The 27371-nt window shown below is 39.1% G+C and overlaps 1 protein-coding gene across 5 annotated transcripts in view; it reads left to right on the top strand.

The window, feature by feature from the left end:
* Positions 1-20440, top strand: part of TMCC3 (transmembrane and coiled-coil domain family 3) — a 161731-nt gene extending 141291 nt beyond the window's left edge. For all 5 annotated transcript variants that reach the window (XM_027893457.1, XM_027893454.1, XM_027893458.1 and 2 more), the window contains exons 2-4: positions 12660-13558; positions 15072-15207; positions 17918-20440. In XM_027893457.1, coding sequence (XP_027749258.1) covers positions 12675-13558; positions 15072-15207; positions 17918-18220 — 1323 coding nt within the window. In that variant the 5' untranslated portion in view covers positions 12660-12674 and the 3' untranslated portion in view covers positions 18221-20440. The remainder of the gene's footprint in view (positions 1-12659; positions 13559-15071; positions 15208-17917) is intronic.
* Positions 20441-27371: the final 6931 nt, after the last annotated feature.

Here is a 27371-nt window from a genome sequence, read left to right as displayed (position 1 = left end):
TGGCTTGGCCAGGGGCACTCTGTGCTGGGTCAGGAACTGGCTGATGGCTGGCCCAGAGAGTGCTGGTGAATGGGGCTGCATCCAGCTGGCGGCCGGTCACCAGTGGTGTTCCCCAGGGGTCAGTGCTGGGACCAGTTCTGTTTAATACCTTTACTTGTGATCTGGATGAGGGGATTGAGTCCATCATTAGCAAATTTGCAGATGACACCAAGTTGGAGGGAGGGTGTCAATTTGCTGGAGAGTAGGAGGGCTCTGTATACAAGTCTGTACAGGCTGGGTAAGTGGGCTGAATCCAATGGTACGATGTTTAACAAGACCAAGTACTGGGTCCCGCACTTTGGCCTCAACAACTCCGTGCAGCGTTACAGGCTGGAGACAGAGTGGCTGGAGAACAACCAGGCAGAGAGAGACCTGGGGGTTCTAATCAACAGGAAGCTGAACATGAGCCAGCAGTTTGCCCAGGTGGCCAAGAAAGCCAATGGCATCCTGGCCTGTATCAGGAACAGTGTGGCCAGCAGGAGCAGGGAAGTGATTCTGCCCCTTACTTAGTGCTGGTGAGGCCACACCTTGAGTATTGTGTTCAGCTCTGGGCTCCTCAGTTCAGGAAGGATATTGAGGTGTTGGAGCGGGTCCAGAGAAGAGCAACAAGGCTGGTGAAGGGACTGGAGCATAGGCCCTGTAAGGAGAGGCTGAGGGAGCTGGGGCTGTTCAGCCTGGAGAAGAGGAGGCTCAGGGGAGACCTCATCACTCTCTACAACTACCTGAGAGGAGGTTGTAGCCAAGTGGGGGTCGGTCTCTTCTCCCAGGCAATCAGCAGTAGGACAAGAGGGCATGATCTTAAGCTCTGCCAGGAGAAGTTTAAGTTAGACATTAGGAAGAAATTCTTTACAGGGCGATCAGACATTGGAATGATGGGCTTCCCAGGCAGTTGGGAGAGTCACCATCCCTGCAGGTATTTAAGAAGAGACTCAATGTGGCACTTAATGCCATGGTATTGTTGGCAGGGTGGTGTTGAGTCATGGGTTGGACTTGATGATCTCAGAGGTCTTTTCCAACCTGGTTGATTCTGTGGTTCTATCAGTGTAAATACTGTTTCTCTAGCAAGCTATACTTGTTTTTGTTTATGTAAAATTGAATATACTACAATATTGTATTGACAAGATTAAGGTTTCCATCTCCACAGAAATCTCAGTTTGAATAGCCAGTGGTTCTTAATGAGATGAACTGACAAATTTTGTCTTTGGAGTCTAACTTGTGGCATCTGATCATATAAACATTTTGCTGAAGTAAACCACTAAGAACTTTAATCATGTTTCAACAAATATTTGAAGAATAATTTTATAATTTCCTGAGAGACATTATCACTGTGAAACATTGTTAGTATTGCCCTATTCAATTAAATAAATAATCCCTGTGACACCATCACATCCTTTGGAGTGCTAGGACAAAACATCCTAATTATTCTTGATGATGCTGAAATCCAGATTAAATTGTGACTCTAAAAAAAAAAAAAAAAAAAAAACACACCAAAATTATAAAGGTTTTAATCCTCCTGTCTTCATAGGCAGAACTTTAACAAAACCAAGAAACAGGAAAGACCTTGAGTATGAAGGGCATGAATCTAAAACACTTATGCAGAGGAAAGAAAATGCAGTAAAAGCAATACAGGCTGCAAAGCCATCTTTGCTTGCCACTTTCTAATGTCGCTGGTCTAACTATTGCTGATGCATTACTGGTGTTGCCTTTTTAGCCCTGCTGTCTCCTATGATAGTTCTTGACCAGATCTGTGCTACACTGAATGCAATTTTGCATAAACATATTAGTGAAGCAAATAAGTTGCATCAATTCGGTCTATAATATTTTATCTGTCTTCTCAGTTGCGATATCTAAGATAAGCGGGTTTAGTTTCACTGCATTAAATTACTTTTATATTAGCAACATGGGTTTAGCAGATTAAGGAAGATCAAGTTGAACACAGTTTTTTCCTACTGAATCTAATCTCTTCTAAGCAGTTTAATGTGCTGTGCAACTGTACAGTTTCTGAGCACTTTCCAGTTGCCTGCTAAACAAAGTCACTACTGTTTCTTGCCTGTGATTCTCATCTTGCAGTCCTGCATTTGAGAATGGGTTTTGTGTTGGATGGTAGAGAGAGAGGAGTGGGGTTTTGTTTGGTTGGTTTTGGTCTATTTATTTAGTTTATAAGCACTGAATTTTTGAGTAGATTTTATGGATAATACATATTCTCCTGTGTAGTTATACTACACGAAGAGATGTTCACCAAATGTGCCCTGTAGTGAAAGCAGAAGGCAGTGAGTTTGTAATGAGCTTTTGCTATCAGCAGGAGTTCCTTTCACAGGAGTTCATATTACCCTTGACATTTTAGTTCTGGCCAAACAGAAATAATGTATTTTCTGTTTGCAAATGTCTCTGAGGGGAAAAGTCTGCTTTTTCTTGCTAGTACTATCCTGGCAGTACATAATGGTTACTACTCAAGCATCTTCAAAATGACATTAGAGGATTTGTACCATACTGTAAAATTTTAGTGAATCCTCATTAAAGGCAGTTGTTTAAAAACAGTTCATTTCTTTATCTGTTAAACTTAAAGAAATTGTAATTTAACACTTTTGTTACAAGTAATATGGAGACAGAAGTATAATTTAAGCTAGTTTGTCTTCCGAAATAATCTGAATTGCTTTCTCTAGGTAATTTAGTTTAAATTTTACTAACTGGGGAAGTGTGTTCTTCAAATAGAAATAGTTTTAAGACTAGATAAAAATTTTGCTGTAGGGGTTTATTACTCTCTATTTGGGTGAATCTCTGATTTTCTTTTCAGTTAGGCAAGCCTTTTGCATTTTTAGTTTTTAATTAATTGATGTTACCATATTGACTTGTGGAAATTATCTACAACAGAGTTTCTTTTATGGTTGAGATATTTGTGTAATGTGTATTAGTGTTTGAACTGTATGGTGTATAAAAAAATTGAAAGAAAAAGAAAAAAAAGGAGTAAAAATGGAGCATAAAGATGACTCATGACTAGGTAAAAATAGCAGATTATTTCGGTTCAATCAAATTGATACAACAGTCTTAGCTGAACTTGGTTCAGAGAGAACAGACTGACAAAAAAGTTTTTTTTTTTCTTAACAAACCTACAATCTCTTATAGGAATGATTCAGGCCAATACAAACTCATGAACATCTTAAAGCATTATTTGAGAAACTGTTCAAAATTGTGTGCACACACAAAATGTTTCTGGAGAGCACACAAAACATTAGCTGAAACAGTGCCCACTCTGATGGGTGGCTATTATGTGCACATGGGGCTCTTCAGAAAGGAGGATGCAGGGAGGTCTGCTTGTAGGGGTGCACTTATCTTCAAAATGTGTTCTATTGTGTCTTTTTACTGGAAAAGTTGGGGTTTTGGGGGGGTTTTTTGTTGGTTTGTTTGTTTGTTTGTTTTGAGAATTCATATTTAGTTGTAACTATTTTAATTCCTTGCTAGGGTGTGACCTTAAAATACCATGCCAAGAGCAGGTTCTCCAGAAGGTGCACATCAGTTGAAACACTGTATCTATATGAGATTTGCTGTAGGTTAGTGCTTGATCATAATAACAATAATTTTATGTATATTTAGAAATATATTTTTTGGAAGCATACCTTTATATGTGTCTATTTATATAAATAACAAGATAGTAAACATACAAGTAATATTTGAAGACTTCCTCCAGAATAAGGAGAACTGTAGATTGGTTCATACTGGAAAGCATCACCTGTGACCCATTTCAGTAGCACAGACAGAGCAGCAGAAAACCAAACTTTTTTGCTTTTCAAAACAATATTATTTATATTAACCCACGGGACAACATTTCATTTTATTCCAGGAGAAAGATATGCAAGGAGTACTGCCTGAGCAGGAAACTGTGGTTGTATTGCCTAAGGCTTTATATCACCCCTTCAGTAAAAAGAAAGGAAAAAATTTTTGATATTTTAAAAATAAATTTAAATAAGACAATGCTTTAAAGTTCAGTTGCTGTGATCTTCAGGAGGTAGAGGATTAAATCCAATGAATCTGCAGAGAATTTTGGTACTTAATGCACTGCAGTTATGTTTTCTCCAGAGTTAATTCAGAGCTGTGTTAATCATTTATGTATATTGGCTTAAAATACCATTATTGCAGCAGTGGTTTTGACTGACAAATGACCTGTATAATAATGCATCTATGTGATTCAAGTTTTAATTGTCCTTATTTTACCCAATGAAATAAGTTGGGGTTTTTTCATTATTTTTTAATTAAAGCAATTTAAAAGATTTTTTTTTTTTTAAGTAGGCTTTAAAACAAAACCTTTCATCTCTCCTGTCTTTCTTTTCTGGGCTTCCCTTCTTTTCTTTTTTTTTTTTTTTTTTTTTTTTTTTTTTTTTTTTTTTTTTTTGGTTTCTTTCGGTTTGTGTAGATCATGAAGTATAGCCAAAGTTTTTGATTTTCAGTGGCTCAATCAGTTCTCTGCCTTTTTGCTTTTTGTGGTATTAGGTACAAATACAAGCCTTGGATATCAGCTGTGGAGCAAAAAAACATACTCATGTGTAATGTGGCAAATAGTGAAAGTGTACTTGTGTATATAAATAAAGTTTTAATAAGAGATGTGCTAGTTATTGTGGAGAGGTAAATAAGCTCCTTAGTCATGTAATGTAGTGAAGCAGGACCTATCTTTTGATTAGACCTTCATATAAAGAAATGAAATGCAAGTCCTGTGTGAAGGCAGAACTGCTGATGTAACAGGCATGTATTACTGAGATTTTATTTTATCAGCCCAATGTGGAGAGAAGCAGGGAGGAAGAGGAAGAAGCAAGCAGGCTCCTTTAAATAAGCAACTCAGTTCATGTACAGGACAAGATGTGATTGTTTATATGCTCAGGATGTGCTGCTGCAGAAATAATGCAAATGAAAAGATCCTATGCATGATGGAGCTATTGTTCTCTTGTTTATAAACAGAAGTTTTGCAGTGGTTTAAACAAACAAAGTCGCCAAGTCTTGAGTCTTTTCCTATGATGGCCAGTCTATCTGAATTTTGAGTGTTTTATCTCTGAAGGGTGGTTCTTTCAAAATTCCCTGTTAATGTTCCTGTTACAAAATAGGTTTTATAGAAGTGTTGCCAGCTCAAAGCAGTAAAAAGTCATGAATTAGACTAAAATCAGCACTGGCTGATTTTTGTAGGTCTGTAAATTATGTATTTAAAATTTCCTTAACATTTTTCTATTTTGGGGCAAGAAGGACTTGGTTGGTTGTTGACTATTAAGTAAGATGAGGGAGTTATTTCTCTGTAACTGAGGGCAAGAAACTTAGTACTATTCCCTGGAAGTCTCTTGTGAATGACTGTACACTTCCAGGAGCTGAGATTTCAGGAAATGCTTAGACAATCTGAATAGCAATGGAATTAAGAGTGGACTGTGAAACAGAAAGAAAGAACCAAGTGGAGGGAGCAGGCGACCTGTTGTAACTATCAGTGTGGAATAGTTTGTCATGAGAAAGTAGACAATGCAGTGATATGAAGAGAAACACACTCTAAATCACAAGTGGTAGGAAATCAGAAGCATATGCTATAATTGTGAGAAGTGATTAGTCATAGCAGGGATGTTGCTGTTTTTTTATCAAATTCTCATTCATGGAAAAGGATTTAATGATTCAAAAGGTATAACAGCTGGCTTTTCTAGAAAATTTCATTCTTGCCATCTATTTGAACATTTTATAAAAAGGAAGCTTATTACTGAATGGGAAGGGAAAAAAATCCATAAAAGCTGGAAAGGGGGAAGGGAGAGCACTTATTATAAACACTGAAAGTGAGTTGAGCGATTAATCTAGAAGAGATACAGAATGTCTTGCACTACTCTTCAAAAGTATTTCACCCCCACACTGTTTCATCGTGGTTGTACTTTAGGGGATTTGTGTGGAGGTGAAAAGGCTCTCTCCTTCAGTGGGAGTAGGAGTGCATGGTTACAGGCTTCTCATAAGCACTGCTCAATGGAGCCACCCATTTAGCACCTGAGGCTCCCAACTGTTTCCTTATATTACTATGGAAACCTGAGACAGAAGGAACATACACATAAAAGCGACATTTATTTTGATTTGAGTTAGAAGAGGATATTTTACTGACTCGTTTTTAATTAATGGTGCTCATCTAAAGAGCAGGACTGATGTAAAGCAAAATAGTTAACCAAGGGGTGTGGAATCTACCTCTTATCCACTTAAGGAACTTAAGTTTAGTAAATCTGAGTTTTAGTTCATTGCTGTATTGGACAGTGATTTTTTTAATTTTTTTTTTTTTCACATGACTACTGGACAGTAAATGGAAGGTAAGTTGCTTAATTTTATAGAGGCCTATTTTCACTGTCTAGGCACAGAAATTGTTTGTATTGGGACTGGTTTTTGCTTATGTCAGTTTTATGCTGCCGAACAGTTTGAAACAGGACTAAAAGTTGAGAGTGTGAGTGGTGACACTATCACCGACTTTACAGTGGATGTTGTTGGGTTTTGAAGGAACCAGCATTAGGAATGAAGCAGAAAACTGCCTCTTCCCCCTATTCTCTTCTCCCATTGGTTTAATCTGAAACAGTACCATATTTAAATACTTATTTACACACAAGCCATGACCTATATAATTTAGCCTTAGCTCACTCCTTTAATTAAAAATTAGAGAAAAGGTTATTTCTGGGATACTTACAGCTTTAATGTTTGGTGGGTTTTTTTGATAGGTGATAGAGGAATTGTTGATGATAAAAGAATCACCTTCTGTGTTATTTGACTCTATCAGCATTTGCCAGGTGGTCTCAGACAAATAACCCTGAATCTCCCATTTCCCCTGTAAAAAGTAGAAGCAGGGTCTGCTGTCCTTCTCCATTTGTATACTCTCCAACCTCTGCATGATTATTAGCATGATGTTCTGAGCATAGGTACTTCCAGATATTACTATAAAGCAGCTCATTAAAAATATTTCTTGACAAAACCAGAATTGCTCCTGATTAATTTTCTTGCTATTGCTAAATTCTAAAAGTTTTAAAGCTGCCTTAATCCTATTTTGTATGCTCCTTATGGGATTCTTTCTTTAAGCATTCATCAGATACCTGTCCAAAACTCTTTCAAAATAGATTGTTGTAAGTTTTTGTTTAGCTTGCATAGCCGTTTGATGATAGTAGTGAGGTTGTTTGGAGAAAGAAGACGACAGAACCGCTTGCTAACTGAGCCTATTTAAATGCGTAGGTCACTTCATGTCTTCATGGTTTGCTTCTGTTAGTGAGGCAACCCAAAGGTGTTTGCTTTCTGAAGCCTGGTGCTTATATGCAGTCTATGGCTCAGTGTTGCAAATGCTTCTCTGTTATTTTTTTCATCTACTTTTTTAAAGAGTGTAAAAGAAATCTATGAAATAAACAGTAGAGTTCAGTTTGATACCTAAACATAGGTGGCTTATCTCTTAAGTGTTAGGGGAGAGCCATTGGCACAGTCAGTGGAATACAGGAAGTGATTCATCTGAGCAGCCATGAGATACGGGCTGCACTAGGCAGGGCTGCATGCTCTCTGTGCTCTATTCACTATGGATTTTTTTTCTCCCTAATGGATCCCACCCAGAATCTTTGGGGAAGAAGTAACCTTCTAGGTCTGCTTTATATTTTCTAACCAGAGGACATAATGGCCAATCTGCACAGACTGTTAAGCATGATATTTTCACCAGTTCAGCAGATCCTGCCCATGTGAAATCCCTTTCCAACACTCTTGCCTGTGGCATTGGGGCACATGGGTCCTTTAGTGCTCTGGGCTCATTGTTAGCAGGGCCTGCAAATCTGACCTTTGCCTGCTTTTGCAGATGGTTAAGTGAGAAAACATATGGATCATTATGATGCCAATGAAATCCTTATCCTCCTGTGACTGAGTTTTCAGATTACTTTTGTGCTCTGAACGCTTCTTTATGAATGACAGGCTGCCTTTCATGCAGCCCTCCACTTACCATTTAAGGCAGAGAGAAAACCCACCACTTCATGCAGAATGAAGGGTCTTTAGGAGTGACCCATATTCATTTCACCAGGCAGTTATTCTGCTATCCCTTTTGAAGCTCTGGACTTTGGCTTGGAATGGGTTTCATGAACAGCATGGCCATGCAGCCAGGGATCTGCTTGACTTAGAAAAAGGGGACTGCCGCTTTGCCACTGAGAGTTACCTACCTAGTCATCTGTGGCACCTTGCTCTTCTGATACAGGCTGGGAGCCTGAATTGCTTTATTCCTAAATTACTGTTCTTACTCCTAAATCACTGTTCTTAAAAGGTAGTATTTCAGCAGCACAAACATTGCTATTAGTTCTCAACTGGGTTGTAGCAAAGTGCATATGTGAACTGCCCCATAAAGTGCAGTGGTCTCTCTCCAAGCTCCAGGTTTCTTCTTCCATGCTGACATCAGCAATGGCTATCCCAGTTCCCAGGTTTTTCCTAGAAGACAAATCCCAGGCACATTTCTAGTATATTCTCAGACTGTGAGCTAGTGCTCATCATGGCTAGGCTTCGCAAACAAAGATTTGAGAAGGGCTCTACCCATGCTTGCTACAAGCACGCTGATGGCTAAAAAGGCCAATGCGAGATAGACAAGTCCAGTTGCAGAAGGTACAGCAGAAAGACTCCCCAGGTGATATAGATGAGATGCGATTCTTTCTGCATTGTCTTTTCTCCTCGAGCTAGTGCTATCCTCCTGGTGGTACCGCTTGTCTCAGGACTGATGCCTTTCATGTATTGCTACTCCCCAGCTCCCTAGTGATTATTGTCATAGGAGAGATGTATGATGATTCTCTCTGCTTTAAATGCACTTCTGAAAAGATGGCTGGTCTATTTTAACTATTGGGGCTGCTACTGAATGTATATTTTTTTATATACTTACTGTATGTATATTTTTTTGTCTTGGCAACCACAATGAAAATCTTAAAAAAATAAAAATAAGAAAATCAATCTCTCAACTTTTTTATTATTGAGAGCTTGATGGTCCTCTCAGACACTGATGACCCAGGAGTCACAAAAGGAACAGTGACGTGGATGGCATTCATCATTTCTTCCCATAGCACAGCTGGAGGAGCACTCACACAGTTTGAGGGAGATGTGCATTCAATCTCCTGCATGTGGGAGGATTTCAGACCACATCACAGGAGAGTGCACCAGTCCCTGCAGGAACGAGGAAGCATCTCGGGACTCCCACTGACAGTCTTCTGCTCAGTGTAAAGAACTAGGCAGGATACAGCAGGAAATGCAGGCTAATTATTCTCATGTCAAGATATGAGGCTGTTGCAGCAAGAAGGATTTGGGGTAGGATTTGAAGATGGAAATCTGATATCTTGGGATAGCATTAGAGTTGAGCTGTAAAGCAATCACGAATGGATCTTTGCAAGACTGTTCTACCTCATCAAGGTAGAAGAAAGATGACAGGCCACTTGTCTAGAGATACCTGAGTGCTCCAGTGTCTACTTGCTACTGATTTAAAATGACCAAACCAACCAAACAAAAAAACTTAAACCCCACAAAAACCAACCAACCAGCCCCTTTCCACCAAAAAAACTGCCCCAACAACCCACCCCCCACCCCACCCCCAACAAAAAGGTGTATTATGTCAACAGAGAATTTCGAGAGCCTCTGTATCTTGACTCAGCTTTGCAGAATGATGGCAAGAGGACACCTGCCATTTTGTCCAAATACAATCAGACAGAGAAATGTATGGGTTATAGTTCTTCCATACCCTTGGTGATCTCTCAATCCAGTAAGTAAAAAACCCTACTGCTAGCAGTGTTTTGCAAATTTAAACACAATTCTTTTCTAAAGTGTACTGAATTTGAACTGACCTTATGATTGGTTTTACTCATGTCAGGAGCAGATTTGCCACATGCTAACTGGTTTCCTCATTTCCAAAAGCAAGGCAGCTTTTAGCAGATGTATTCCCTCAGTGCTATTGTTCTTTTTATCTCTATTGCCGTTTTGGCCTTGGAGTTTCAGGAAGGCACAGAAGGCTGACCAATAGAGACTCAAGTGAGGGAGAGGACATAAGGGAGAAGGGATCTGATTTGGGCTTGTATCCAACTATTACAATACATTTTTAGACTATTTTGTACTAAGGAAGTAAACACTTACTGCTGTGTAAAGGTTAGAGATAGACCCACCCATTCTTGGAAGTATGTACAGCTTGTCCTGAGTGACATCAGTGATGGATCTTTCTCGTATGTGTATACAATGCAGTGATTTATTACAGTGCCATTTTGTGCCAAAGTTTATTCAAAAATGTCTTAGGTTGTTACAGTAAACTATTGTTTTATACTGAGCTGTTTGTCTGTACTGAATTCGTCTAGATCCCGAAAGTCCATTTACATAAATGTGCGCAATATGGGGTAGAGATCTGGTATCTAAACTTTTCAGCTGTTTGCCTTTATTGTTTTTCTTTGCTGTCTGAGCCTTTGGAAAGTTGTTACAAGTGTCCAATATCAAACTATTTTTGCTGATATTAAAGGCATTTTTTAGTTACTGCAACAGTATTATGAGTGTTATCACGTTAAAAAGTGACACTTGTTGTTTTTGCAGTCTTTATATTAGGTATCACCCTGAATATAGAATGCCATCTATGTGTGTCATATCTGTCCAAATACTAAAATACTAAGATCTCAACAATAAAGTAGATTTTCTGCAACACGTGTGATTAGTGATATTAAATAATATTAAAATTTTATATATTAAATTTATTTTTACTTCTTTTTAATAATTAAAGTGCAGATCTGTTAGGCTACAGCACTGGTTTATTCCTTGGAATAGTGACTGCGCTTAAAGGTCATCGTTGACCAATATTCTCCAGAAGAAATTGTCACTTCCAGAACTCTTTCAGTTTTCATTTTTCGTGTGTCTATTTTTCTGAGATATTGGTGAATATGAACTTTTATGTTACCTGGTTTATGCCCTGAGCGGTGCAGTAGCAAAAGAAAAAGCAAGAAAAATACTCCACTGTATTTCTTGTTAATCTATAAGGAAAAGAATATGAAGTAGGAGGAAGAGAAATGAATCTTGTCTCCGAAATGGTCTGGTGCAGATCCAGATTTATATCTGTGTTACCCTCTGTGTGTTTGTACCCCCTCATGGTAGGCACGGAGCAAGAATTGTTCTCCTGATCAATCTCTGCAGGATGAATGTTATTAACAGTAGGACACCTTATCTAGTTACTGAGCTCATATTTTAAGGACAATATAAGAAGCCTTGAGAGAATTTCCAGGAGAGCCACCCAAACTTTTCAAGGAGAACAAACCTTAAAGCAATACTTAATAATGGTCTTATGGGTTTTTTTAATTAAGAAGAAGATTGAATGGTGATCATTGGACACATACACATGGGTCTGGCTTCATGAGCTTCGGTAGTATAGGTAATAATAAACACTGTAATTGGAAATCAAACTTTTAACACAGTATCTCAGACATTTTGAAGTGAAGAGTAGCTAAAGTGTTTCACAAATGCATCTTTAAAAGGTACTTTATTAAAGCTTCTGCCTTGTCTCTGCAATGATCTTACTGGAGCAATTGTATTGGTTCCCTCTGGTGTTAAAGCTCTGAAAACCCATTATGGCTGGAGCATTTGTTGAGCAATCTCTACAGGTGTGGCGTTGTGGCAGCTTTGTTGAAAGGCACCTTTTACGTCACAGAGGCTAAACCAAGATGATAATAGGGATGAAGTTGTTGTGGTTAGGTCATTCTTATGTCATGGCTCTTCCATGACTTTGACTTTAAGGAAACGCTTTTTATGTTTTGTATCAGACTATCTTGCCTTTCTGTTGAGAAAGGTGAATAATCTGTTGCATTAGTGTTGTAAACGAGTTGCTTAATTGTTTTTGTTGTGCTTCTGGAGGGCATTTTTAAGGTGTATGTATCCTATACATGACTGAATGCAGTTTTCTTTCCTGAGTTTCTTTCTGTAAATCCCACTCAGTGAATTTGCCATTAAGATAGACTTAGTTGTTGAGCATGTTCACCAACCATGGAAAACCAAATACAGGCCAATTCTTTCTTCATGCTCTCTGCTTTAAAAGCTAGCAACTGCTTGCAGATTGAAGCATATGCTAAATTTCCAAGAGCTTTCAGCTAGTTATGCAAAAACTTTGAATTGTGGGAGGAATTTGAATGGGATATATCAAAAAAGGCATTTACCCTGGGAAAATATACTGAACAGTATAGAGCTGTTGTAGAGGGAAAAATCTGCTTACATCTCCATTGGTGTTTGACCATTTCTAAGACAAGAAATGAATTGATTATTAGTCATGATCTCTTCAAAACTCATAATAATAAATAATATATTTAAGAACCCTTTCTAACTACGTTTTATTCTCATTTTATAAAAAACTGTAAACTATTCTGAAAAGCTGTATATGTGAATAATTTTCTCTCTAATTCATCTTGCTTCTATTTTAAGAGAGAGAAGCAGTTCCTTGGGCTGCTTATTAACCTGTGGAAGTCAAGAAAAATGCTTCTTAATTTCAAGAAAAATTATTCTCTTTTGATACTGTAAACTACTTTATATTGTGTACTTGGTATAATTACACACAGAAAAGGAAACTAGAAGTTTGATTTCAAAAAATAGAATTCAAATTCCATTTATCTCTTTTTATTTTCTTTCAGGTGGAAAGACATGACATGAATACCCTGAGTTTACCGCTTAACATTCGCCGTGGAGGTTCTGATACCAACCTGAACTTTGATGTACCAGATGGGGTCCTAGAGTTTCACAAAGTCAAACTGAGTGCAGATAGCTTGAAACAGAAAATCCTCAAGGTTACAGAGCAAATCAAGGTTGAACAAACAGCTCGAGATGGAAACGTGGCTGAGTATTTGAAACTGGTAAACAGTGCAGACAAGCAACAGGCTGGGCGCATTAAACAAGTCTTTGAGAAAAAGAACCAGAAATCTGCCCACTCCATTGCCCAGCTGCAGAAGAAATTGGAACAGTATCATAAAAAGCTCAAGGATATTGAACAAAATGGATCTTCCAAAACTACCAAGGATACTTCCAAAGATAACCTGAAAGATATTCAACATGGAAAGTCTCGTACCACTGGGCATGGAACAGAGAGCAGCAAGTCGGGTGTGCCAGGTGTATCTTTAACACCACCTGTCTTTGTTTTCAGCAAGTCTAGAGAGTTTGCCAACCTGATCCGAAACAAATTTGGTAGTGCAGACAACATTGCTCATCTCAAAAATACCCTGGATGAATTTCGGCCAGAAACGAGTTCCAGAACGTATGGGGGCAGTGCCACCATTGTTGCCAAACCAAAATATGTTAGTGATGATGAATGCTCAAGTGGGACCTCTGGATCAGCAGATAGTAACGGGAACACTTCCTTTAGTCCTGCTGTGGCAAGTGCCCTGGACAGCCAAGGAAAACTTACCATGATTTTGGAGGAACTAAGGGAAATCAAGGAGACACAGTCCCAATTAGCTGACGATATTGAGAATTTAAAAACACAATTTAAAAGAGACTATGGCTTTATTTCTCAGATGTTACAAGAGGAAAGATTTAGGTATTTTTATTTAACTGTTCTCTTGAAATTACTTTTGAACCGGTATAGGAGCTATTTGGAAAGTGTGTGTGTGTGTGTATGTGCATGTGTGTGTGTGTGTGGGAGAGATATTTCAGAAGCAAGAGGAAAAAATAATTCCAATCAATATCTGGTACCAACATGTTCCACTCCTTCCAGTGACTGAAAATACACATAGAACATTAATATTTCCTATCAAAAATTATGTGGTGGTCCTTTGCTTTTTGTCAAAGGCTAGTCAGAAAACTCTCTCCTCTGTCATACTGTGACTTACGTGAATACTGTGTATAGGAGTATTCACTGCCACTTGTTTTGTAACTGGTGGAAGGATTCTCATCTGTAGTGACTCAGAAAAGCTAATCAGTCTATGGTGTAGCAGAACTGACTTACAGCTGATAAGTATACCCTTGATTCCTGATCCAAACACTTCTCACCTTGTCCAAATACTTCTCACACACATTGCTATCTTGTGGATGCAATGTCACCTTGTACCCTGGGTGTAATACACAGCTGTGAGATGGTATTTTAAGTACTCTAGCACAACTTCCTTTTGCATTTGTTACTTGGCAATTAATTCCTTTATCATCTACTCTCAGAAGATATGTTCTACCGAGGACTTACACCTGCTGTACCTGTATCCCATTTGTCATATCACTTGTGACAGTCAATTCTTGAAGTCTTTACTATGCTAGTGGGCAGAAACTCAGTATAAAGTGAAATATTTAATGTTTCCCTTGTTTACAGCTCTTGACATACAAGGAAAGGCTTGGTATCACACGTAACATAAGGGAGGAAAGAACAATGGAAATGGCCTGGTGAACTCAGGACTTGGTTTGAGGGGAAGACAATGGCCTTTTCTGACAGCTCACTGCCATTAAGATCTCAAGCCTCCTACCACCCATTTCCACAGCGAGACAATTTTACCTCCATCATTTTTGTGCTGACTGCAGTGTTTGCCTGTTTGTGTGTTAAATGACAAACTCATCAAAAAAATTTCTAGTTTCCTGATGATTTAGTTGAACTGGTTTGCTGTGCAGACGCATGCCTGAACAGGCTGTACACAAATGGCAGGACCTTGCAGTTGTGTTTGAGAGAGAACATACTTTTCTTGTCCATACTGGCTAGCTGTTAACTGGCTCAAACTTACTTGTGAAACCATATCTTCTTGTCTAAATGAAGAGTGAAAAATGGAAAAATGTGAGTTGAAGATCCTTAGGCACTGCTTATAGTTCATATAATTTTCCAGCAGTGTACAAATATTTGCTTCTTAACACCCACTGCCAGCAACAAACAGTGAAAAAAAACTTTCAGCTTGCTGAATAAATGCTTATGGAGAGTTTGCAAAGTTTTTACTGATTTCTTTATGCGCTTTGTAATGCTAGTCAGGTGAATTCATAGTACACTGAAAAATTACCTTTTAAAATGTGTAATTGTTTTCATGATTTAGCATTTCTTGAATAGAAGGCACTAAACTTGGACCTCTTTTCCTAATAAGATACGAAAGATTGGAGGACCAGTTAAATGACCTCACTGATCTTCATCAACATGAGACAGCAAACTTGAAACAAGAGCTAGCCAGCATAGAGGAGAAAGTGGCATATCAGGCATATGAGCGATCACGAGATGTTCAGGTAAGTTTTTCCTTACCATAAACTTCTAATATTTGGTGGAAGTCTTGTACCATGAAACACTTGCATCTTTCTAAATCTTTGTAAATAAGGAATCAGGGGAAAGATTTAAGCCCATGTTTTGTCTCTTTTACGGTGAAAACCCAGCATATTAAATTGATGTCAGTCTTCATTTGTTTCACTGGTTTCAGAATTTTTTCTGCTGGAATTGGTGATGTAGCCTGGGCAGACTTGTGTTTGAAGAATGGTCTGTTTTAATTTCTTGCACCAGAGGAGGAATGAATTAAGTCTCCTTTTATTATGTAAAATACCACCTTTGACGATGTCCTAACACAGACTTCTTGTTCAGACTTTCTCCAATAAGTAGTCTCATCACTGGCAGGATTTATTATAAATTGAGCTTCAGGTAAAAAGTAGGAGAGCTAATTGATAAATAGACTTGTAGATTTGCCAGTTATAATTTAAGAGTTTTAAGCCATGATCACAACAACTCCTATAATTAAAACTGTAGAGTGTGTTCACCTTAGTGATCAGTTGTAGTTATGTCTGGGTTCAGTCAAGAGCCAGTAATGATGTCTACAAGTTTGTTCTGATGGCATGTAGCTACATACTTGAATATTTATATACAATATAAGCACTTACATAATGCATGATATTTCTACCTAAAGTCTGAGAAAGTGGTGAAAACATTGTTATGCCTTACCTATTCATGAACAAATGAGGAATGCTCCAAGACTGTCTTCGTATTGCCTCAGATGGTAAAAGAACCTAAAACTTGTCCTGTATACCCCTGTGCTCACATTTCTAAACACAGAGCCTGCAGGCAGGAGGATGATCACAGTTTCCTAACTGGTGAGAGAGTTAGGAAGCTCCAGGGAACAGAATGGGAAAAAGATGTACTAAATCTAAGCACATCATAGGTTCCTTTGTAGGTTTAAAGAAGAAAGGTCTCTGATAGATTTAAAGAAAAGAGGACTCCTTTCTGTGAAAGTATCTTGAGGATGTGAAAACATGAGGCCTGAGCTGTCCAGCAGAAGGGCTATGAGCTGTTCACTAACTTGTTAGCAGAATCCTCGGGAGGGTGTCAAAGACTTTTAAAACTAATTGAAGTGCTACATTGATAAAACCTTGTTTCCTTCCTCTTTATACAGCAGGGCCTATTTAAACCTGTCTCTTTGGTGGGGTTGGCAAATAAGCTAACATAGAGTGAAAGCATTTAAGCTGTGGATATTTTGAGTAACAACTTAACTCTGCCGCTAAAGGATGTGCAGATCATTTCTAAAGCCATGCTCAACCTCTCAATGAAGACCTGCAGGTATCAATCAGGCTTTTGCAGCTGGACTTTCTCTAAAGCAGCACAAGATAATTCAATAATAACTTAGAGTCAGAGTGGAAGAAGTACCAGGGAAGGTCTTCAGTGTGTAGTGGAGAGCATCCATGAACCATAAGGGACTTTGTGCCACCCATTGAGAACTGTCTTTATAAATATATATGTAAAACTAATTCCTAGAGCAGTGAAAGAAAGCAGTCTTGTGTAAGGTGCTGTGCCATGTGCTCTGCAGTGACCTTGGTGCCTGGCTGGTCACATGGTAAGCCAGTTCAACTTGCTAAAACAACAGAGAACTGACCCAGCAAGAGAAAGTTAATAACTCTCTGTGGGTTTATACACAGAGGTTTGGGTTGAAACAGCTTACTGTGTCATCAGGTGAGCGCCCCTGCCAGTGCAAGGAAAATGTTTGGAATTTGAGAGTGGGGAAAGAAGTAGGGATGCTGGAACATCAGTTTTAACTTTCACACAGGGATAAAAGGTTATGTCAAATTGATCAATCTCGTTTAATTATAGCCTTCTACCACGTTACACAGTGGTGCCCAAATCCTAGCTCCAGCAAGAAGTGGCATTTTGGCAAATAAGAGAAGCAGTTGGAAATTTTTCTATGTTTCACTTTGGGAGGGCTTAAGTAGTGGGTTAGTGGCTTAGAAAGCATTTTACTCAAAGACCACTTTTAATCCACCCTCAAGAAGAAGAGAAAGGCCTGCTCTCTTTAGAAGAAATTGTGAAGAGGAATAGATTATATGAAAGAGAATCCCATAAAAGCACCACCACAGGTTTTTCCACTGTCTCCACTGTCCACTTGGCGTATGGATCAATGAGCCTTCACACTGGCAGAGGGAGAAGGTCAGATCTTACAGAGGACTCAAGCCCAACATTGTACAATGGGTGGCTTTGAGAGAAAAAAAATGTAGCCCATAAAGGTGATGTAAAACAAATGTTACATGTTGCAAAGTAGATTTAATTAATATTGCAAGCCCACCCTAATGTTTTGCATAGTATATACAAAGAAACTAATTTTGTTACTGTTCTAACGAAGTGATAGTTGCTATGGCAATATCTTTCCCAATACTTAAATCTCATCAGTATGTACAGCAAACATCTGTCATTAACATTAGAGTTATGATGCTTTTTCTCAAGCATGAAGAGAGTAAAAACTACATTGTGGACAGTGTTGTTAGACGTGATTATGCTTGAGCAGGCAGTGATACATTCATGCAGATATACATGTGCACTTTTTAAAAAAGTTCACAGTTCATTGAAATTTTAGCAGTGTATAATAAATTACACATCTAATCTATCTGATGGATGGCTCAGCAGCTAAAACATGAAGAAGTGTTGAATGGAAATACAGCTGCCCTAATTCTTACTTTCTATCTCCAGGAAGCCTTGGAATCATGCCAGACCCGGGTGTCCAAACTGGAACTCCATCAGCAGGAACAGCAAGCACAGCAGTCTGAAACAGTTAATGCCAAAGTGCTCCTGGGGAAATGTATAAATGTTATCCTGGCCTTCATGACTGTCATCTTAGTGTGTGTTTCTACTATTGCAAAGTTCATTGCTCCTATGATGAGGAGTCGCTTTCATATCATCTGCACTTTTTTCGCAGTGACGCTGCTGGCAATATTTTGTAAAAACTGGGATCATATAATTTGTGCCATAGAAAGGATGATTATACCAAGATGAAGCTGCTGGACTTTTTTTTTTTCTTCTTTTTTTTTTTTTTTTCCTTTTTTCCCCCTCCCTGTTTTCTAAGCACTGTGTGTATACAAATTCTGGTGTAAATGCATAAAAGCATACTTGCTGGCAGTCAGTTGTTCAATCGGATTTTGTCTAACTGGCTATGTCTGTGATGAACTGCTCACTTAAGTCAGTCTTCTGCCTTAATCCAAAAGGTTTTCCACTTGACAAACCCACACCCACAAAAGATGGTATGATGGTCTGGGAGGGATCCCAGCAACTGCAAGTGTCAGCTGTGCTTTTTACTAGGCTGGAGCGCAAAGAGTGTGACAGGAGGGAGTATCATAATGTGTATCAGCCCTGTTAGACTGATGAGTTAATTTTCTCTCTGAATCCAACTGAAGTACAAGCCAAATTATACTGTCATATGTATTAATAGTTCTTGATTCTAAATTAATAAGTGTCTGTATATGGAGTTTCTAGTTTTCAGGACCAATGAAACTCGATGCTTCTCCTAGTAACTTTTTGCACAGAGTTTGTTTGTAAATTAGACCAGTAATGACTATTGACCACAGTTAGCAGTTGTTCATTCTGGCACTGTTCCTTATCACAATTGGCAAACATATACATGTGGCATAAGATTTCCAAACATGGACTGAATGGAATGATAAGATCCCCAGACCACTTTGTAAAGGAGTAAAGAAGCAAGTAGCTGGTGGTTGTTATCCCTACCAAAGCACTTGCTTCAACCCTTGTAACCTGCAGGGGGAAAGAAGGACATGGAAAAATATCACTGGGTTAACCTTTGTTACACTGAATTGTTGGGATGTTCTAACTCAATGCAAAGCATATAGGTGGAGGGACTCTGGGTACAGTGGATTTCTTTCTTGTGTCAGATTAAAGGATGTGGCAGAAACCTGAGGGAACAGCTTCTTAGGGGAGCAGGGAGTTAAACTTCTGTAAATATACAAACTGCAGACTCTCTTGACAAACATTGCTGAAAATAATGTATTAACATGCAGTACTACTACTAGGAGACAGGGTTGGGTTTGTTTTCTCACTGGAATTTATTTTGCTTGATTTAAGAACTGCAAAAAAAATGTCCCTGAAATCTGCTTGGCTTTCAGCCATGATGTAAAACAAGATCTTTATTAAAAACAAACAAACAAAACCCACCACAAAACAAACCACCACGACAAGAATTTTTCTCCACTCTCCATTAAATGAAAACATAGTGTCTCCAGTTATTTGATGTTCAGTGTTACTAACTGTGAAAATAATTGTCATGACAGATTTTCTTTTCAGTTGCAGTATTTTCTATGCTGGTATTACAGGAGGGAGGGAGAGGATTGCTTGGTGTGTGTATTTGTTTTAAATCAAGTGCAATATTTGGTGTAGAAGTTGTGAGGACCTTATTCTGAGGAAAGGGGGGATCGGGAGGGGAGAGGCAGGGGAAGAACTTTGGGATTTTACCATGACTGGATTAACAGTGAATAGTTACTTTTTGTGGTTTCAGGAACTGAAGAAAGGATAGAGTTAACTTCATAAATAATATGACTCAGCAACTAGAAAATTCAATTAAAACACTTAAATTTTTTTAAAATAATTCTTTATATGTGCTACGTCTTTGAACAGAGAATTCAGGAAGCACTGTGCTGGTTTGCAGGCACTGGAACTGGTTCAGGTCAGGCACACCCGTGTTATCCTAACCCTCATCTCAGAGCTTGATGGAGTGGAAGGAAAAGTCCTGCTGAGAGAAATATGACTTTTAAGAGCCCAAACTTGCCAATTTGGTTTATCCCTGACTGTGTCGGGAAGAATGATTATATAAATACATTATTCTTTTCATTATTTTTTTTTCTCTTTACCCCTGTATCCCTGGTATCCTGTGAAGAAGGGAAGATGTATTATGTTACGCAGAAGATTTTTCTGCCTTCCTTGCCACATGTGCTCTGCTGCTGTTCAGGGAGACCTTTCTTCCTATGTCTCTAAACCCATTTTGTCACTGTATTGTGGGCACTGCAACCGGCATTCACCCCCACCTTCCAAATATCTGTACTTAGCCTCCTTTTACAGCCAGCAGATAGACTGAGGGCACTGCTTCTGCTGAGGCAACTCATAAACTTATCTGCACAGGAAAGTCCCTTCCATACTGTTTGAAAAATTTAAAAAGAAGCAGCTCTTTCCTGACTTTAACATCACATGAAAACGTTTTCCTTGGTGGGTTTTTGTTCGCTTTTGGTGTGTCCTCAGATCTTCTTGGTTTTTTCCATGGTTTTCTTACATTATGTTCCTGTCTTCATTTTCAAAAGGCATATAATGGTTTTTTTTCCAATTTTTTTCCATTTCTTTAGCTAATGAATGTACTTTATTCAGAGCCCTTTCCTTTCTGAAGTCTTTTCTTAAACTCCACCACCCATTTTACTAATCAGCCCTATGACTTTCCTGCTCCCTCTTTTCCCTAGTCACATGATTACACATTCATTACCAAAACCAAACAAACGAGAGTCCTGGTTCTGATCCTAAAAATGCCGTCATTCTTCACAGGGTTCTCTTCCCATCGTTATTCTGATCTCCATTCTTTTGTTCAGCTTGCACAGCCACCTTCTGTTTTGGCCTCTTGAGAAAACAGTGTGTTTAGCATTTTGTTAAATGGGTTCAGAAGGTTAGGTGTGCAAGAAAGGAATGCCACATGTTAATAATGTTTACGTAAGAAAAACTCCTTTGCCTGTTGCATGATTATATATTTAAAGAGATAATCCTCCCAGTGCTAGTTTATGTAGTTAGAAGTGTTACATCAGGTAGTCTCAAGGTCAGGTGTATTTTTCTTACAAGGGAAGCTGGTGTTGTACAACCTGGGACTGTGAAGGCCTCTGCTCCAAGGGCATCCTATTGCAATTCTGGAAGACAACCTCAGTGTAAATGAGGGTAGAATGTAAAATTGATGGCTCTACAAAAGATTGGTCACTATCTTGATAGAATCTGACTGTGTTCAAATTGGAAACAGGAAGGTCTTGCATTTCCATATTAACTGTACATCTGGCAGAGGCCACAGAAGAAGATAAAAAGACTGCATAATGTTAGTTATGTAAATTAAAACAGCCCTAATTGGTGAATGGGCGCATCAATTCTCTACTTTATTTTCCCTGCTGGATTTAAATCACTGGAGAATGTGGCACACATCAAGTAAATAATACAAAAAAAAAGTGAAGGGCAAAAGCTTGCTTTTGAGTGAAACTGCTATAGCTTTGCACAGAGTAAGGTTGCAGTGCCAGGAGCTCTGCCAAGTGGAAGCCACCCAAGGCGGAGAGAGGTCTCCCCTTCTGCCGTCACCCCTCCCTATCCTGCCTTGTGCTAACACTGGTCTGTGGTGAAGCCTTCCATATGCCAGGTTAGTTCACAAGAATGGAAGAAAAACCTTGTGTAAGAGGTGGATGGTTCTGCACATCTAGAGATTAAAGGGCTGGCAGAAAGGTCTCATGAGTATGAAGGAAGGACAAAAAGGGAGATGAGCCTTTTTCTTTCTTGCTCTAGTGAATCATTAGCTACCCCTAAAACTGGGCAGCTTCAGTGTAGAAAAGTTCTTCCTTGCTTTTTTCTACAGGGAACAGATACAAACAGCACCAGGATGTGGTGGGACAGGCTAGCCAGCTGTTAGATCAAGAGCAGGACCAAGAGCAGCTTGGTGCCTGTGCCATTAGCTTCAGTATCTGCATCACTTCCCCCCCTAGACTGGGATTATATGAGTGTACATATCTGGCCTGCAGTCAGAGCTCTGCTTCCTGTGAAAGATGCCTAAGCCAGCCCAAAGAATTGCAAGACCTCTTAATGAGAACTCTGTTCAGCTTCTCAGTCAATTAACCGTGTTCTGTCAGGATACAGTTTGCTTTTATGTTCTCATACAACACATTAGACGTTCTTAGGATATTCCTTACACCTACTCATCATGAGCCTCTAAAACACTCCTACTCAACAAAAAGTTGCCAGGCAGTGTCTTTTTGCTTGGTGCTGCCTGATATTCAATTGTTTCACTTCACTTTGACTGTAGTTCTCTGATGGAAAAGCCCTTCAAATAGTTGCTCATACTGTTCTACAGGCTGTTGGCAGCTTTTTGTTCAGAGGGTTCTGGAGATTAATTTCTTGGGAAAGTTAGCACAATTTTCATGGTTTCTCCCATTTCAGCTTTCAGCACTAAATGAGGCTTTTTCTAAAACTTGTTGAGTAGATCCCTCTGCTAGCTTCAACTATAGGTCTGTTATTCTTGAATGTCCAATTAGTGATTGGTGGGACTGAATGAGCCCCAGTTTAAATTTCTTCTCTGTTCTGCTTTACATTATATGCATTCATGCAACTTCTCATTTTATTGCACTCCTGTGATGTGATATCTACTTGTTCTGAATTCTTATAGAGCTGCTATAAAATCCAGTTGCATTTTAGTTTAATATCAAAGTGCTTGTGTTATGCAGTGCCTCTGCTGCAGGACCATCACGTATAGATCTGATATCTGCACTCCATGAAAGTTATTTAAAAGCCAGTGGTTTTCTTTGAACAAATCATAACTGCTTATCTGGGGAATAGAAATTCAATAGGTGAATACAGTTTGTTGTAGGAAAAATACATGATCCACTGACTAGAACTGAAGCTAGACAAATCCAATGTAAGCATAAGCTTCAGTTTTGTAATCATAAGGGTTACAAGCTAATTATTAGCTATTGAACAACATAATAAACAAGTACTCTAACACATGAAGTTGAATGTGGCTGTTCAAAAAGGTATCAATTCAGGCTTATGTTTGATAAAATGTTAACTGCATAATCACAGGCAGTGTTTTCTGTAATCAAAATCAATGAAGAAGAAATTTGGGTGAAAAAAAAGAAAACAGAACCTTGAGGTTAATTTAGGTGGTATGAAACCCATTTTTTTTTATTTGCTTTTCTTTTTGTTTTGGGAAACCAAGTCCATTTTCAATGTGATAAAGATATTTTACTTTCAAATTCAATGGTACAACAAAAGACAAACACAGATTAATGTAATTAAACACTTTAATTTAGATAACAGAATTTAATCACCTCCAAAAGTCCGTCTAGGACTAGCAATCAGGCAAAGTTATTCTCCTCTTTTTTTTTAATCAAGCAAATATTTATCTGCTTTCTTCATTTACCATCATGCCAGAACATGGTCTTAATTGTATTGCTTCCCTTTAAAGTACAAGAGGTTATAAAGGGCTTGTTTTCAGGTAAAGTTGGAATGGTCTCTCTGATCCTAAGTAGAATCCTGCAAAAAGAATCAGGCAATTTTACATTACAACAGCGAAAGGCTAAGAAAAGGTTTGTTTTAGTCAGTGGAATTGCTTATTTTCCCTGAAAAAGCCAACTGAGATGATGCTGTATATAAAGACTGCATGAGGCCCAGTCAAACTCTCTTGTACAGTTGATTTGCTGTATGTGTAGCATATTAAGTTGTACTGTTGTTGGGAAGTTTTGCACAAAGTCACCTTTCTTTTTACCCAGGGAATCTGGGTCTGGTAGTATCAAGATGTACCAAAAATTGTCTGCTTTTATTGACTGCAGTTAATTGTTTCAATGTGTGACCTGCAGTGTTTCTCATATTATTTCCATTTTGTGCAGCACTGTGGAAAGATGCAACTACAAAAATGTAATTTTTGTATATTTGGTTGTGTAGTCATGACTGCCTCTAAGGTGCCATTAACATTTTTTAAAATAAAAATATTTGCATTTCTTTGATGATGAATATTGTCTCTTAAACTTACTATCTGAACACTTAAACCCCTATCAGTTTTCCTTTCTCAGTAACAAATTATTCAATTGGCAGTGACAAAGCTAATCTGTTGAGCACAAGGCCCAGCTTTAAAATTATTAAACTGAGCATTCTGCTCTGCTGCAGTTTTGACCAAAACCTGGTAGTTTGAGTTTCGTTTACAGCTGTGACACAGCAAAACTGCAAACATCAAATTTAGGTATCATCACTGCTTTTCTCCAGAGCTTGTGTAAACATGCTATGCAAATGTCATGCTATTGTGCCAAGCAATTGGACTCACTTTGGATTATTTTTTTTTTTTTTGAAAACTGAATTAGAAACCCAAGATGTATTTTTATGTTATTGTCAGAAATCTGGCCACATGTGCCAAAAATGCAACTTAACATAGCTGACATAGAGCAAAACATTTGCATTTATTTTTCATAAAGCAGGGGTCTTGTCAGCTGGCACATCAGCCATTGGCAATGATGTTATTTATATTCCAAGAACAGAGCAGAAACTGTACCGTAACAGTGTGTTGCTTTGCAGTCACACAGTACTTCCTGTTTTCTCCTATTTGAAGAAATGGTGTAGAGGCACCTGCAGACTTTCCAAGGTCTTGTCGTGCTGGGTTTTACATGGGTGCCTGGAATTCGATGTATATTAAGGCTAACTCCATTCACGAACAGCAGGGTCCCCCACAACCGCTAATAGCTTTTTGCCCACTTCTAGCATGGGCTGAATAATCCCTGCTAATACTGGCAGACATAAAAAAATGCACCTCACTCATCATCAGTTCCCTGAGTTGTTCAAAACTCTGGCTTTGGAGTGTGCATAACACGCCCTGGTTAGTGTTTTAGCACCCAAAAATAGGGAGTAAAACAGAACAATGCTGTTTAACTTAGCACAGAAAGAGGAGTGTTGCCAGAAAGTGGTCACTGTGCAGTGTTAGCAATCGTTGGATGAGACAAATGAGCCTTACCAGCAGTGTGCTCTGAAAATACTTCATGTTGATGTCCCAAATAACTCCAATAACCAAAGACTTCATCTTCTATTACAGTGAGACTTGTTTTGGAACACCCAAAACTACTTTGAATTAGCTGGTTCAGGCACTGCAGTTTATAAACTCAGTGCTAAATGCTTCCTGAATGCACGTGTGCTTATTTCTCTGCTCATGCTGCTGTGGAAGGTACAGCGGTAAAACGGCAGGTTCTGCTGGTGTCCAGTCACTAATGGGTTTCCACAAGGCTCCATCCTTGGCATAGTTCTCTTTAACATCTTTCTTAATATCTTGGAGGCAGGACTGGAAGGGATACTAAGTAACTTTGCTGATGACACTAAACTGGGAGGACCTGCTCACTCCCTGGAGGTCAGAGAGGCCCTGCAGAGAGATCTTGACAAATTCAAGGACTGGGCAATCACCAACCATGTGAAGTTCAACAAGGGCAAGTGCCACATTCTGCACTTGGGATGGGATGTTGTTATGTGGCAACATATGGCAGTTGTTATGTGTATGGACTGGGGAATGAGAGGCTGGAAAGAAGTGCTGCGGAAGGGGAGCTGGGGGTCCTGGTTGATGGCGACTTATGAGTCAGCAGTGCCCTGGCAGCCAGGAAGGCCAACCGTGTCTTGCATCCTGTTAAGCACAACATCACCAGCTGGTCAAGGGAAGTGATTGTCCTGCTCTGCTCTGCAGTGGTGCGGCATCACACATTGAATACTGTGTGTGTTTTTGGGCACCACAACGTAAAAGAGACATTAAACAATTAGAGTGTGTCCAGAGGACAGCCATGAGGATGGCAGGAGGTCTGGAGGAGAAGCCTTATGAGAAGTGGCTGAAGTCACTTGATCTGTTCAGCTTACAAAAGAAGAGAATGATGGGAGACCTCACTGTGTCTTCAAAATCCTCAGGAGGGGAAGCGGAGGTGCAAATACTGATCTCTTCACTCTGGTGATCGGTGACAGGACTCGAGGAAATGGCATGAAGCTGAGTCAGGGGAATTAGGTATCAGGAAAAAGTTTTTCACCCAGAAGGTGTTTGAGCCCTGGAACAGGCCTCCCCATGAAGTGGTCACAGCACCGAGCCTGACAAAGCTGAAGTGTTTGGACAACACGTGGTATGATTCCTGGGGTATCCTGCACAGAGCCAGGAATTGGACTCCATGATCCTGATGCGTCCCTTCCAACTCAGCATATTCTATGATTCTATGATACCCTTTCTTAGGACTTGAAGTTGGACAGTGCTGAGCTGCTGAAAGAAGCACCGACATGCTTTTGACAGAAACTTTAGGCATTGAACTTGCGTTTCACCACATTAACCCTTCAGCTGGTGAGTGTGTGGTTCAACCTATCTGTGTGTTTGTAAATTTGGAAAAACTCTTTAGTTGGTGTGGTTAGAATGGAATCAATCTAATGGAAATGAAAGCACAGTCAGGACTGAAGACTAATATATGAGAACAATTTATATAAATTGTGAAATATCCTTGTAGCCCAATAAATTCTCTATGTATTTTTCTGTTGAATACCATTTTAATGAGTTGGTACGTGTCAGAGAAACATCATTTCCCCTGCTCTAGTCACAGACCCATGATGAAAAAGGAAAGACACAGAAGATCAGCATGAGAAACTGTATGTACAGGCTGAACAGAAAAGTAGAGAACACGATGCCTGTGTGGTCAGCAGTCCCATACAACATACTTGTCTGAATAATGACTTTCTAAACTGCCTTATGCTTTTTTATCTACCGATGTCCTTTGTGCTAAAAATTGCATTGTGACCCTACTGAGCTTAACAGTAAAAAGCCCTCTGAGTTTAACTGGGGAAGACTCTTACCACAGCACTATGGCACTTAAAAGCAGTTCCATCTTTTGACTTTGTAATGCAAAATTTACTAATTTTCTCAGGCAATTTACACACAACAATGTATGGTTTTAACTGTCTACCACAAATAGCATGCTATTGACCCACAGACATCTCTGCCACAATTGTATGGGACAATGAAACTATTTGGATGCTTTCAGGCTTTGCTGACTCATATGCTGAACACAGCCTGTAGTCCCAACATTAATGCCCCACTTAGCCTCTATCCTTCAGGTGGGATTCAGGTCAAGGTGACATAGACTAAGCATGGATTAAACTGCAGGTACGACCAGCAGCATGTGTACATAACAAAACCTCCTCTGAAGATATGCCACTGGCCTATGGGAGCTTGAGGATTTATCTAATCTAGCAACTATTTTCAGCTTGCTCAACTGAGGCAGCAAGGAAGTCTAACTGAGCTTTCAAACTCAAGACTTTTTCTGATCATGCTTGCACAGTATCTTCCTCCAAAGAGTGTATCAGCAAAATGCATTGAAATATTTTCCTGGGCTTCTCTACATACTTTACATCTCTTTATATA

This window comes from Empidonax traillii, unplaced genomic scaffold (genome assembly GCF_003031625.1).
Source record: "Empidonax traillii isolate 1590-97213 ecotype Southwest subspecies unplaced genomic scaffold, ASM303162v1 scaffold389:size961896, whole genome shotgun sequence".
Lineage (NCBI taxonomy): Eukaryota > Metazoa > Chordata > Aves > Passeriformes > Tyrannidae > Empidonax > Empidonax traillii.
Note: the sequence above shows the minus strand (reverse complement) of the source record. Positions and strands in the feature narration are given on the sequence as shown.